This window comes from Sapajus apella, unplaced genomic scaffold (assembly GCF_009761245.1).
Source record: "Sapajus apella isolate SASKATOON/1434 unplaced genomic scaffold, GSC_monkey_1.0 scaffold6, whole genome shotgun sequence".
NCBI lineage: Eukaryota > Metazoa > Chordata > Mammalia > Primates > Cebidae > Sapajus > Sapajus apella.
This window is the reverse complement of record NW_022436946.1, coordinates 72,810,403-72,822,961: the sequence shown is the minus strand read 5'-3', so window position 1 is coordinate 72,822,961 and position 12,559 is coordinate 72,810,403. Positions and strand designations below refer to the sequence as shown.

General features: G+C 37.1%; 1 protein-coding gene across 10 annotated transcripts in view; it reads left to right on the top strand.

Moving 5' to 3' along the window:
• SENP6 (SUMO specific peptidase 6) overlaps positions 1 to 12,559 on the top strand; it is a 115,961-nt gene that overhangs the window by 82,186 nt on the left and 21,216 nt on the right. For all 10 annotated transcript variants that reach the window (XR_004268024.1, XR_004268023.1, XM_032275481.1 and 7 more), the window contains 4 exons: positions 923 to 1,149; positions 2,491 to 2,600; positions 2,725 to 2,841; positions 11,381 to 11,500. Coding sequence is in view for 8 of the 10 variants with exons in the window: in XM_032275481.1 (XP_032131372.1) it covers positions 923 to 1,149; positions 2,491 to 2,600; positions 2,725 to 2,841; positions 11,381 to 11,500 (574 nt within the window). In the remaining 2 variants the exon portion in view is untranslated. The remainder of the gene's footprint in view (positions 1 to 922; positions 1,150 to 2,490; positions 2,601 to 2,724; positions 2,842 to 11,380; positions 11,501 to 12,559) is intronic.

The window sequence follows — 12,559 nt, the reverse complement described above, 5'->3', positions numbered from 1 at the left end:
AACATGGTGAAACTTCATCTCTACTAAACATACAAAAATTAGCTGGGCTTAGTGGCGCATGCCTATAATCCCAGCTACTCAGGAGGCTGAGGTAGGAGAATCATTTGAGCCCAGGAGACCAAGGTTGCAGTGAGCCCAAGATTGCGCCATTGCACTCCAGCCTGGGTGACAGAGTGAGACTCCATCTCAAAAAAAAAAAAGAAAGTTTCTAAGTGGATCAGAACCCAAAACAGCTATACTCTTAATAAACACTGTAATCTGAGTAATATAAAAATTTTTTAACTGACGGGAATATTCAGTGTAAATCAGTCATGTAAATCTGGAAATCTTGAAACTTGGCCTGAATAGGAAGTTGTTAAGTTCATAAAATGGGCCTTAAGTCTTTACAATGTGTAGATGTGATTCTTCAGTTTGTTTTCCTTCACCTTTAACACAGCATGGCTTGACTGCTTAGAAGATAAATACATTTCAGCAGTAATTGCTATTTCAGCTTAATTATCTGCAAGAGTTGGTGCATTTGTGAACAGCTGTTTTACAGTTAAATTCTCTTAAGATACTACCAGTGCACTTGGCAATTTCCTATTTGTGTTGGACAACAATGTTAACTATTACATATTTAAGACTATAGATTTAATTTATTCGATGAAGTAAATTAGTTACATCGTGAATAGTTTTGTTCTAGAACTGAATAATGTGTTCTGGTTCCTTCCTTCTAATAACTTAGGTGACCTCGACATGTAACACACACTGTTCTTTTCAGTGTTTGTTGTGTAACCACTATATGTCAGACATTGTGAACATTTATAATGGGATTTCTGATGATCTTCCTGGAAAGAATTAATAGTTATTCCCTTTAAAAGTATCTGTTTACGGTACTTATTTTGTGCATGTTAGACTTACAGTTATATTTCTTTCTTTTCAGATTTGGAAGAACAGTATATAATCTTAATTTTTCAAAATGGCCTTGATCCTCAGGCAAATATGGTATTTGAAAGTATCATTAATGAAATTGGTATAAAGAATAACATTTCCAATTTTTTTGCGAAAATTCTTTTTGAAGAAGCCAATGGCAGACTTGTTGCCTGTACAAGAACCTATGAAGACAGCATCAAAGGAAGTTGTGGGCAAAAAGAAAACAAAACCAAAACTGTAATTATGTCTTTTAATTTAAAAAATATGCTTAAATTATGAGTAGTTTTAAAGGGAAGTATGTTTTAATACCATTAATTTCAGTGTTAAATCTTTTTAATTCTGTTTCAAAATTACTTGCTTTTATATGTGATTTGTAAACTACCTTGTGTCAAAACAGTGGTAGGTAGATGACAAATAGTACTTGATACAGGTTTCAGAAGCATTTTTAGTTCCTCTGCATTCTATCCTTTAATCTTTATCATCTTTTTTCACTCTTTCTTTCTTCTTTATACCCTACTTCCAACATATATATGCATACATTGCTACATTCAAATGGATTGTTACCCCGTGTCTTAGGTTTGAAGAAATTGTGGTCCCTGGTGTACATTTGTATGTAACATAGCCATATATGGTTGAAAACTGGAGAAATGAGGAATACATGCTATTTGACTTTTGTTGTCAAAGCATGTATCTAGTTCTGGAATAATTACTCATATAGCTAGGTAACTCTGAAACCACCTGAATCAAAGGCCACAATACTACTATAACACATAGTATAATGGTAAATAATATAAACATAATTTTAAAACTTTATGTCCTATTACAGCAACTTAGCTTTGCTGACCTAATTTATTGGGAACAAATCTCTCAATCTGCCTACAAACTTGGAAATATGGCTATCTGTAGCACAATCTTTGTGACAGTTGAGCAAGGAATCCCCAGAGAAGAGCTATAAATATAATTAGTGGGTTGAGAAAAGAACAAAAGGAAGGGAAATGGTTCTCTTTCTTCTGCATAAATGGCAAGGGAGATAGTGCCAGAGGGAGAAAAGAGCAGCATAATGCAGCTGGAATGGACTCAAACTTCAATGGAAGGTTCTTTCTTCCAAGGAAACCCCTGTTTCAGTTAGCTCTGTGGAGGGCTGAAACTCATTAGACTTCTGTGTTCCCTGAGCCTCTGCCCCTACATCTTACAGATTGCCCAGCCATTGAACTCAGAGGCAAAAATCACTCTGTTTTTTTTGAACAGTTCTTTGAATTTTACCAACATTATCTAATTTAATGTCAATAGTAGAGATCTTATAGAAGTTACTGACTTCTAAAAGTATTAAAAAAGAGAGAGAGAGAAGTAAGATACTAGAAATTTACTGTTACATAAGTTGGGAGACTAGTAACTACAGAAAATAAGAAAGTGGCCTCTAGTTTTGCCTGTTTCTTAGTTTTAATTGTTAAGTATCATGCATACTTTTTAGTTACATATTTTTAATCCTTTTGCATTGAAACACATTCTTGCCTTGTGCTTACCCTTTTTATTGAAACTTTCCTTAATTGACTATAAATTGTTAATTTCTTTTATCAGGTGTCATTTGAATCTAAAATACAACTTAGAAGCAAACAGGAATTTCAGTTTTTTGATGAAGAAGAAGAAACTGGAGAAAATCACACCATTTTCATTGGCCCAGTAGAAAAGTGAGAGAATTTCTTTATCTTTGCAATAATCTTAAATGTCTTTCTCTGTTTTATTACATTTCAGTTGTGTATATATAGAGAGAGAGAGATTTGTTTATTTGCTTTTCTTTTAATTTTGTTACAGGTTGATAGTATATCCACCACCTCCAGCTAAGGGAGGCATCTCCGTTACCAATGAGGATCTGCACTGTCTAAATGAAGGAGAATTTTTAAACGATGTCATTATAGACTTTTATTTGAAGTAAGTTAATTTTCCACTAATCTTCTATTAAATCTTTAACATTCTGCCATATCCTATTTCTTTGTTTTCCAGAGTCAGGCATTTTGAGTTTTAAATTTTACCTCTGCCACTTACTGTGTGACATTTGGGGAGTTATTTAATCTGTTTCTGTCTTTGCACATTTTCAAAATGAGAATACTGTCTAAAGAGTTGTGAGAATTGAGCCAGGTGAAATGGCTTATGCCTATAATCCTGATACTTTGGGAAGTCAAGGTGGGAGGATTGCTTCAGCCCAGGAGTTCAGGACCAGCCTCGGAAGCAAAGTGAGACTCTGTCTCCACGAAAAATTTAAAAATAATCTAGGCATACACTTATCGTCCCAGCCACTTGGGAGGCTCAGGCAGGAAGTTTACCTGAGCCTAGGAGTTTGAAGTTGCAGTGACCTATGATGGTGGCAGTGTGCTGCAGCCTGGTCAACAAAGCAGGACCCTGCCCCCACGCCACACCCACCCCCAAAAAAAGAATTTTGTGAGAATTAAATGAGATCGTACATATCACGTACTAGGAAAAATGCCTAGTACAATGTTAGAAGTTTATGGTCCTATAAGAAACACAAATACGGAATTCAAGCAACGAGAGAAGCATTAACATTGTACAGCGGATGAGAAAATACTTCATTATCTTTGGAGGTTGGGAGATATGAGGGACCAGGAAGCTTTCCTGGAAGAGCTTACATTATGACCCAGAATATACATGTATACACCTGTGTGCAATGTGTTTATACATGTATCAATTTGTATTTTATTTTTATGGGTTTGTGATATAAAATGGATGATATATATGAAATAAAACAGCATCAGTATGCATAGTTCTCTGTAATATTTTTTAGTTTCTTATACTGTGTTTTATTAAACAAAACAACTTTTTTTTCTTTATTTTTTATTTTTGTTGGCTCTGAGTATGGAACAAAACAAAACTTTTAAAAATTGATGCTGGAACCTGCTGAATTGATTTTATACCTATTGGTGGTTGCAATTCAGTTTGGTGGGAAAACACACATTGTGATAAAGAGAAAGTTTTGATCGGAAAAATGATATCATAATTGAATTTCCATAAGACCGTTTTGACAGGCATGGACATTGTGGAAATCTAGATTAGAGGTGATTTAAGGAAATTTCAAGTGGAGGTTTAGTAGAGAACACGTACTTTTAGTCCCACCTCACAATAATGAAGTAACACCATTCTACCCACTGGAATCTTGTGCCAGAGGAAGTCTGCTAAAACCTAAGAATTATATTGCCCTACATACTTACCAGCAAAACCAAAAACAAAAACTGTAATACTCAAAATGTCCAAATTTTAAAATGAAAATTATTTGCCTCACCCAGAATCAGAAAAATTTCACACTAAAGAGAAAAGAAAATCAGTAGACATTAACACCAAGAAGACCACAAATGTCAGAATTATTTGACAGAAGTCTTAAAGCATCTGATACAGTTTGGGTTTTTGTCCCCACCCGAATCTCATGTCCGGTTTTAATCCACAGTGTTGGAAGAGGGGCCTTGTGGGAGGTGATTGGATTCTGGGGGCAGATTTCCCCCTAGCTATCCTTGTTATAGTTAGTTCTCACAAGATTTGATTGCTTATAAAAGTATGTAGCACCTCCCCCTTTGCTCCCTCTTCCTCCTGCTCCGGCCACGAAGTATGATATACTTCATTCCTCTTCACCTTCTGTCATGATTCTAAGCTTCCTGAGGCTTCCACAGCTGTGCTTCCTATACAGCCTGTGGAACTGTGAGTCAGTTAAACCTCTTTTCTTTATAAATTACCCAGTCTCAGGTAGTTCCATTTTTGGGAGATGGAGTATTCCTCTCTCCCCAGATCGGGAGTGCAGCAGCGCAGTCTCGGCCCACTGCAGCCTCTGCCTCCTGCATTCAAGTGATCCTCCTGACTTAGCCTCCCAGGTAGCTGGGATTATAGGCATGCACCACCATACCCAGATACTTTCAGGTAGTTCTTTAGAGCAGCGAGAGAACAGACTAATACAGGATCCATCATAAAAATGTTTTAATGAACATGATGACAACTTGTGAAACAAATGAAAACTGAAAACAATATAAAGAAGAAACAAATGGATGACTCATGCCTGTAATCCTAGCAGTTTGGGAGGCCAAGGTGAGATGATCACTTGAGACCAGCCTGGGGGCAACATAGCAAAATCCTTATCTCTACAAAAAATGAAAATATAAAAAGTAAAGAAAAAAACAAATGGAAATTTTAGAACTAAAAATATAAAACATAATGACTTCAGTGGCTGGGCTCAGTAGCACAATGGGAAGGACAGAGGATGGAATCAGCGAACTGTTTACAAGAAACTTCAAAGTAATGATACATATAGGTTGAAAGGAAAGGATAGAAAAGATACACTATGCAAACATTAAACAAAAGAAAGCAGAATGTGATACACTTCTGAGCAAAGAAAATTACCAGGGATCAAGAAGGTTATTATATAATGATAGAAGAGTGATCCACCAAGAAAACATAGTAATCCTAAATGTATATGTAATAAACAGCAGAGCTATAAAATGTGTAAAGCAAAAACTGATAGACCTGAAAGGAGAAACAGATTCACAGATAAAATCAGAGATGTTAGTACCCCTGTCTCAACAATTGATAGAACAACTAGAAAGAAAATCAACAAGCCTATAGAAGAAGTTGACATCACCATCAACGAGCAGGGTCTGCTCAACATCAGGACTATATTCTGTTTAGTTTATCCTCCCATTTCAGGGGCACCATTTTTCCTTTTGGTGTGTTTCAGAGTTCATAGCTGACCAGACACAGTGACTCTTAACTGTAATCCCAGGTGTTTGGGAGGCCAAGGTGGGTGGATCATTTGAGGCCAAGAGTTGGAGACCAGCTGTACAACATAAAGAGACTCTGTCTTTACAAAAAAATTTTTTAATTAGCTGAGCAGGCCAGGCGCAGTGGTTCACGCCTGTAATTCCAGCACTTTGGGAGGCTGAGGTGGGCAAATCACCTGAGGTCGGGAGTTCGAGACCAGCCTGATCAACATGGAGAAACCCCATCTCTACTAAAAATACAAAGTTAGCTGGATGTGGTGGCACATCTGTAATCCCAGCTACTCCAGAGGCTGAGGCAGGAGAAGCACTTGAACCCGGGAGGCAGAAGTTGCAGTGAGCTGAGATGGCACCGTTGCACTCCAGCCTGGGGTAAAAGAGCAATACTCTGTCTTAAAAAAACAAAACCATAACGCAATGTCACCTCACATCCATTAACATGAGTACTATTTAAAAAAAAAAAAAAACATAAATGTTGGTAAGGATATGGAGAAATTGGAGCTTTTATAAAATGGTGCTGCCACTGTGGAAAATAATATGTAGGCTCCTCAAAAAATTAAAATGGAACTACCACATGATCCAACAATCCCACTTCTGAGTATAGAGTTACGTACTGCATAACAATGTCTCAGTCAATTATGGACCATATGTGATGGCGAGCCCATAAGATTATAATAACATTTTTTTCCTGTACCTTTTCTATGTTTGGGCACACAAATACTTTGCATTGTGTTACAGTTGCTATACTGTATAGGTGTATAGCCTAGAAGCAGTAGGCTATACTATATAGCCTAGGTAGCCTAGGTAGGACACTGATACCACCTAGGATGTTGTAAGTACTCTGATGCACAACTTCAAAATTACCTAATGATGCCTTTCTTAGAACATATCCCCATTCTTAATCACTGCATGGTTACTCATCCAAAAGAACTGAAAGCAGAGTCTTTTTGTTCTGAGACAGGGTCTCACTGTGTCACCCATGATGGAGGGCAGCAACACAGTCATAGCTCCCTATAGCCTCAAACTCCTGGACTCAAGTGATCCTCCTGCCTCAGCTTCCTAAGTAGCTGGAACTACAGGTGCACACCATCATAGCTGTCTAATTTTTTTACTTTTTGTACAGAAGATGCTTGAGTTTGTTGGCCAGACTGGTCTTGAACTTCTGGTCTCAAGCCATCCTCCCACCTTGGCCTCCCAAAGTGCTGCGATTACAGAAATAAGCCACTGCTCCCAACCAGAAAGCAGAGTCTTGAAGACATATTTGCACACTCATATTCATAGCAATAGTCACAATAGCTGAGGTGAATGTTGCTATGGAAACAACCCTGCTGTGCTTTTGAATGGATAAACCAAATGTGATATGTACATATAATGAAATATGTATACGTTTCTCCTTAAAAAGGAAGGAAATCCTGTTACTTGCTATAGATGAACCTTGAAGTCATTGTGCCAAGCACAGTAAGTCAGTCACAGAAGTATGATTTCTCTTATGAAGTTTTTAAAGTAGTCAAATTCATGGAAACAGAAAACAGAATTGATGTTTACTGGGAGTTAAGGGAAGGGGAAAAGAAGTTGTTTAATAGACATAGGTTCAGTTTTACAAAATGAGAAAGTTCCTGTAGATCTGTTTTTAACACTGTGCATATACTTTACAGTATTGAACTCTAAACTCAGAATGGTTAACATGATACATTTTATATGTTTTTACTACAATTTTTAAAAATATTATTTCTCAGTCCTAATTTATACTACTTTAATGCAAACCAAGCTACTGAAAAGCCAGAAGTGAATGTATACATGAATGTTATTGTTGGATGGAGTGTTCGGTGACTGTCAATTATGTTAAGTTGGCTTATAGTACATTTTCAGGTCATATGTATACTTACTGATTTTCTGCCTGCTTGTTCTATCAATTATTGAGAAAGGGCTGTTGAAATCTCCAACTGTAATTATGAATTTATCTGCTTATTTCAAAGCTGTATCAATTTTTGCCATGTACTTTGAAGCTCCCTTGATAGGCACATACACATTTATGTGTTGAAGAATTTACCTCTTTTATCATTATGTAATGTTCCTCATTATCCTTGATAATCTTCCTTGTCCTTATCTACTTTGTTCAAAATGAATATAACTACTTCATCTTCCTTTGATTTGCATTTACATGTCACATATTTCTTCACTCCCTTACTTTTAAACTATTTAAGTCTTTATATCTAAAATAGTTCTGTGTTTTTGAAAGCATATTGCTCAGTGTAAAATCTTGTTGAACAACTGTATTTTGCTTACATTTGAGAATATTTCATACTTAAATATTCTATACTTTTTATATTATAGTAGAGCTTTAATATTTACCACCCTGACTTTATATTTTCAGCAAATCACTTTATATTTTACTGTTTCACATTTAAACAAATTTTATAAAGTCGTCATACCTACGAGGTCTGCCTTCTCTGAGGGAGATACCAAAAAACAAAGGACCTAACAAAATCCATGCTTTTAAGAATCTGAATTTATGTTTGTCTCATGACATTCTTAGAAGTGAACTTAAAAGAGAAAAATTTTTTTAGCTTCACTATTAAATGAGTAACTACCACTACCAGAGTTGAGAATTCTTCTCTATTTCTAACTTTGCAAATAAGAAACTTCTAAACAAACTTTGCCAACATTATAAGGAGTAGAAGGGCAGTGCATCTGGGGAATGTTAATGTAGAGAAGAAAAGGATTATTTTAATAAAAATTATGTTCAGAGTCTCTTTCATATGGTTAGAAGTTAACCTTAAAATCTTTTTTGTTTTGTTTTTTGTTTGTTTTTTGAGACAGAGTTCCCCTTCTGTTACCCAGGCTGGAGTGCAGTGGCACGATCTCAGCTTACTGCAACCTCCGCATCCTGGGTTCAAGCAATTCTCCTGCCTCAGTCGCCCAAGTAGCTGGGATTGCAAACACGTGTCATGTGTCACCACACCTGGCTAATTTTTTATTTTTAGTAGAGACGGGGTTTCCCCATTTTAGCCAGGCTGGTCTCAAACTACTGACCTCAAGTGATTGCCTGCCTCAGCCTCTTAAATTGTTGGGATTATAGGTCTGAGCTATTGCGCCCAGCCTGTTTTTTGTTTGTTTGTTTTTGTTTGTTTTGAGATGGAGTCTTACTCTGTTGCCCAGGCTGGGGTGCAGTGGCACAATCTTACCTCACCGCAGCCTCCTACCTCCATCTCCCAGTTTCAAGTGATTTTCCTGTCTCAGACTCCTGAGTAACTGGAATTACAGAGCCCACCACCACAATGCCTGGCTCATTTTTGTATTTTTAGTAGAGATGGGGTTTAACCATGTTGGCCAGGCTGGTCTGGAACTCCCATCCTCAAGTGATCTGCCCTCTTCAGCCTCCCAAAGTGCTGGGATTACAGGTGTGAGCCACCGCATCAGGCCTAAATTTTTTTTTTTTTTTTTTTTTTAATAGAGACAGGGTCTCCCTATGTTGCCCAGGCTGGTCTTGAAGTTCAGGGCTGAAGCAATCCTCTGACCTTGGCCTCCAAAGTGCTGGAATTACAGGCAATTACCATGGCTGGCTGAATTTTTTTTTTTAAAGACAGAGTTTTACTTTGTTGCCCAGGTTGGAGACCAGTGGTACAATCATGGCTCACTGAAGTCTAGACCTCCTTGGCTCAGGTGATCTTGCTGCTTCAGCCTCTCAAGTAGCTGGGACTACATGTGCGAGCCACTACACTCTGCTAATTTTTAAAATTTTCTTGGAGAGATAGGGTCTCCCTATGTTGCCCAGGCTGATCTCAAACTCCTGGGCTCGAAGGATCCTCCTGCCACCATGACCAGCTTGAAATCATTGTTTAACTTCATCTTAAAGAAGTTCTGAAGTTATTAGATTCTTCATTTTATGAAATAGCAATTGAACAGCTTCACCAGCATTCAATATTTAAATGATGTATGCACTCATTTTCATAATATTAATCTGGTGATAAGCTTGAACTTGTGTAAGTCCTGTGAGAAAGTTTGGATCATAAACAAATTTAATATATCATAATTTCCCTTTGTGATATAAAGGACTATTGCTATTTGTTTTACTATAGATGTATTTTAAAAAAACTAAGCAATAAAAAATTTGAACCAATGTAAGATAACTTTACAGATTCATTGTTACCACCTCACCACTGTACAAGTTCTTTATTTTCTATTTTCATAAAAAAATACTATACTGCTGGGTCTTTATGGTTTATTAACCAAACTTTTAAAAATGAAATAATACATAATGATTTATTGAGACATAATACATATAAGATACAATTAACCCATTTAAAGTGTACAATTCATTGTGTTTGAGTATATTCAGAAGTTGAATCAGTCAATATTAGAACATTTTCATTGCCCCGTAAAGAAGCCTAGTACCCATTAGCAATCACTTTTTCTTTCAGTCCCTCCTGTAGCCCTATGCAACTATAAGTCTTTTCTCTATCTCTATGGATTTTTATATTATAGACCTTTTGCATAAATAGAACCATAAAATATGTGGTCTTTATGAGTAGATTTTATCAGTTAGCATGTTTTTAAGGATTTTCTATATGTGTTAATACTTGATTTCTATTTTTAATAATATTATATTGTATAAATGTAACACTTTATTTTTCCATTTGTCAGTTGATGAGCATTTTTGTTATTTATGCTTTGGGGCTATTATGAATAATGTGGAGACATATGCTTTACTCTAGATTTAGAATGTGCCCTTGGGTTTTTTTTTTTTTTTTAATATATATATATTTATTTATTTATTTTTCTGAGGCTGAGTCTTGCTCTTTTGTGCCAAGGCTGGAGTGTAGTGGCATGATTTCAGGTCACTGCAACCTCTGCCTCCTGGGTTCAAGCGATTCTCCTGCCTCAGTCTCCCAAGTAACTGGGATTACAGGTGTCCACCACCATGCCTAGCTAATTTTTTATGTTATTAGTGGAGATGGTGTTTCACCATATTAGCCAGGCTGGTCTCGAACTTCTGAACTCAGGTGATCTGCCTGCCTCAGCCTCCCAAAGTGCTGGCATTACAGTCATGAGCCACTGTTCCCGGCTTAATAAGGTTTTGTTTTTGTTTTTGTTTTTTGTGACATAGTCTCACTCTGTTGCTCAGGCTGGAGTGCAGTGATGCAATTTCATCTCACTGCATATAATGTACTCCGTTTTAAAACATTAGATCTTTATGTCATAATTTTATTTTCAAACATCAGTTTTCATTGCCTGAAGATAATTGGATAGTTAATCAAACTTTGTTAATAACTTCCTTGGTTCTAAAGAAGAGAGATTGATGGTTCTAAAGAAGAAAGATTTACTGACTTTTTAATATAAAGTAAACTATAGCTGTGCACAGTGGCTCACGCCTATAATCCCAGCACTTTGGGAGGCTGAGGCAGGTGGATCACTTGAGGTGAGGAGTTCAAGACCAGCCTGACCAACTTGATGAAACCCCATCTCTATCTACTAAAATAGAAAAATTAGCTGGGTGTTGTATGTGCCTCTAATCCCAGCTACTCAGGAGGCTGAGGCGGGAGAATCACTTGAACCTGGGAGGCCGAGATTGCAGTGAGCTGAGATGGCGCCACTGCACTCCAGCCTGGGTGACAGCGAAACACTGTCTCCAGAAAAATAGAAATAAATAAATAAAGTGAAGTGTTACATTATATTTGAATTGTTTTTCTATCATATAGATATTTGGTGCTTGAAAAACTGAAGAAAGAAGATGCTGACCGAATTCATATATTCAGTTCCTTTTTCTATAAACGCCTTAATCAGAGAGAGAGGAGAAATCATGAAACAAATAATCTGTCGTAAGTCAAACTCTGAAAGTATTTAGCAGATGTAAATCACTCACATTTAAGTAAAAAGTCACGTACTTGAAAGAAAACACAAATTGCTGTAATTCACTTGCTTATTTGTTAAATTCTCCAGCTAGGAAGAGAACACACTAAATATATTTAGTTCCATTTTCATTCTTCATGGGTTCATATTCACCTGCCTTAAACTGACTTTATGCTAGCTTTGGAATACATTTTATTTGGAAAAAATATAATGTGCAATATAATTTATTTCTTTTATTAGTTTACAGTACTTTCAGAATACCTGGAATTCATAAATGTTCTAGGTCAAATATCTAGGATAGTGTTTCTCACATGTGACTGATAGGTTTTTTAAAAATTACTTACTTACCAACTACAGATTACTCTGTTTTATCCTAGATGTTTATCCATAATATCTAAGAGGGGAACCTGTGAATCTGTACTCTTAAAAATTTTTTTTTTTTTTTTTTTTGAGTCGGAGTTTCACTCTTGTTACCCAGGCTGGAGTGCAATGGCGCGATCTCGGCTCACCGCAACCTCTGCCTCCTGGGTTCAGGCAATTCTCCTGCCTCAGCCTCCTGAGTAGCTGGGATTACAGGCACGTGCCACCATGCCCAGCTAATTTTTTGTAGTTTTAGTAGAGACGGGGTTTCACCGCGTTGACCAGGATGGTCTCAATCTCTTGACCTCGTGATCCACCCGCCTCGGCCTCCCAAAGTGCTGGGATTACTGGCGTGAGCCACCGCGCCCGGCGAATCTGTACTCTTAATAAGCTTTTTGGGTGATTCTTCTCAGCCAAATTAAGGAAATACTATTGTACATACTAGGCCTTATTCATTTTATTTTTTTCAAGACAGGGTCTCACTCTGTCCCCCAGACTGGAGTACATTGGTGCAATCTTGGCTGACTGCAACCTCCACCTCCCACTCAAGTGATACTCGCACCTGAGCCTCCCAAGTAGCTGGGACTAAGGCATATACCACCCCACCCAGCTAATTTTTGTAGAGACACGGTTTCGCCATGTTGCCCAGGCTGATTTCAAACTCCTGG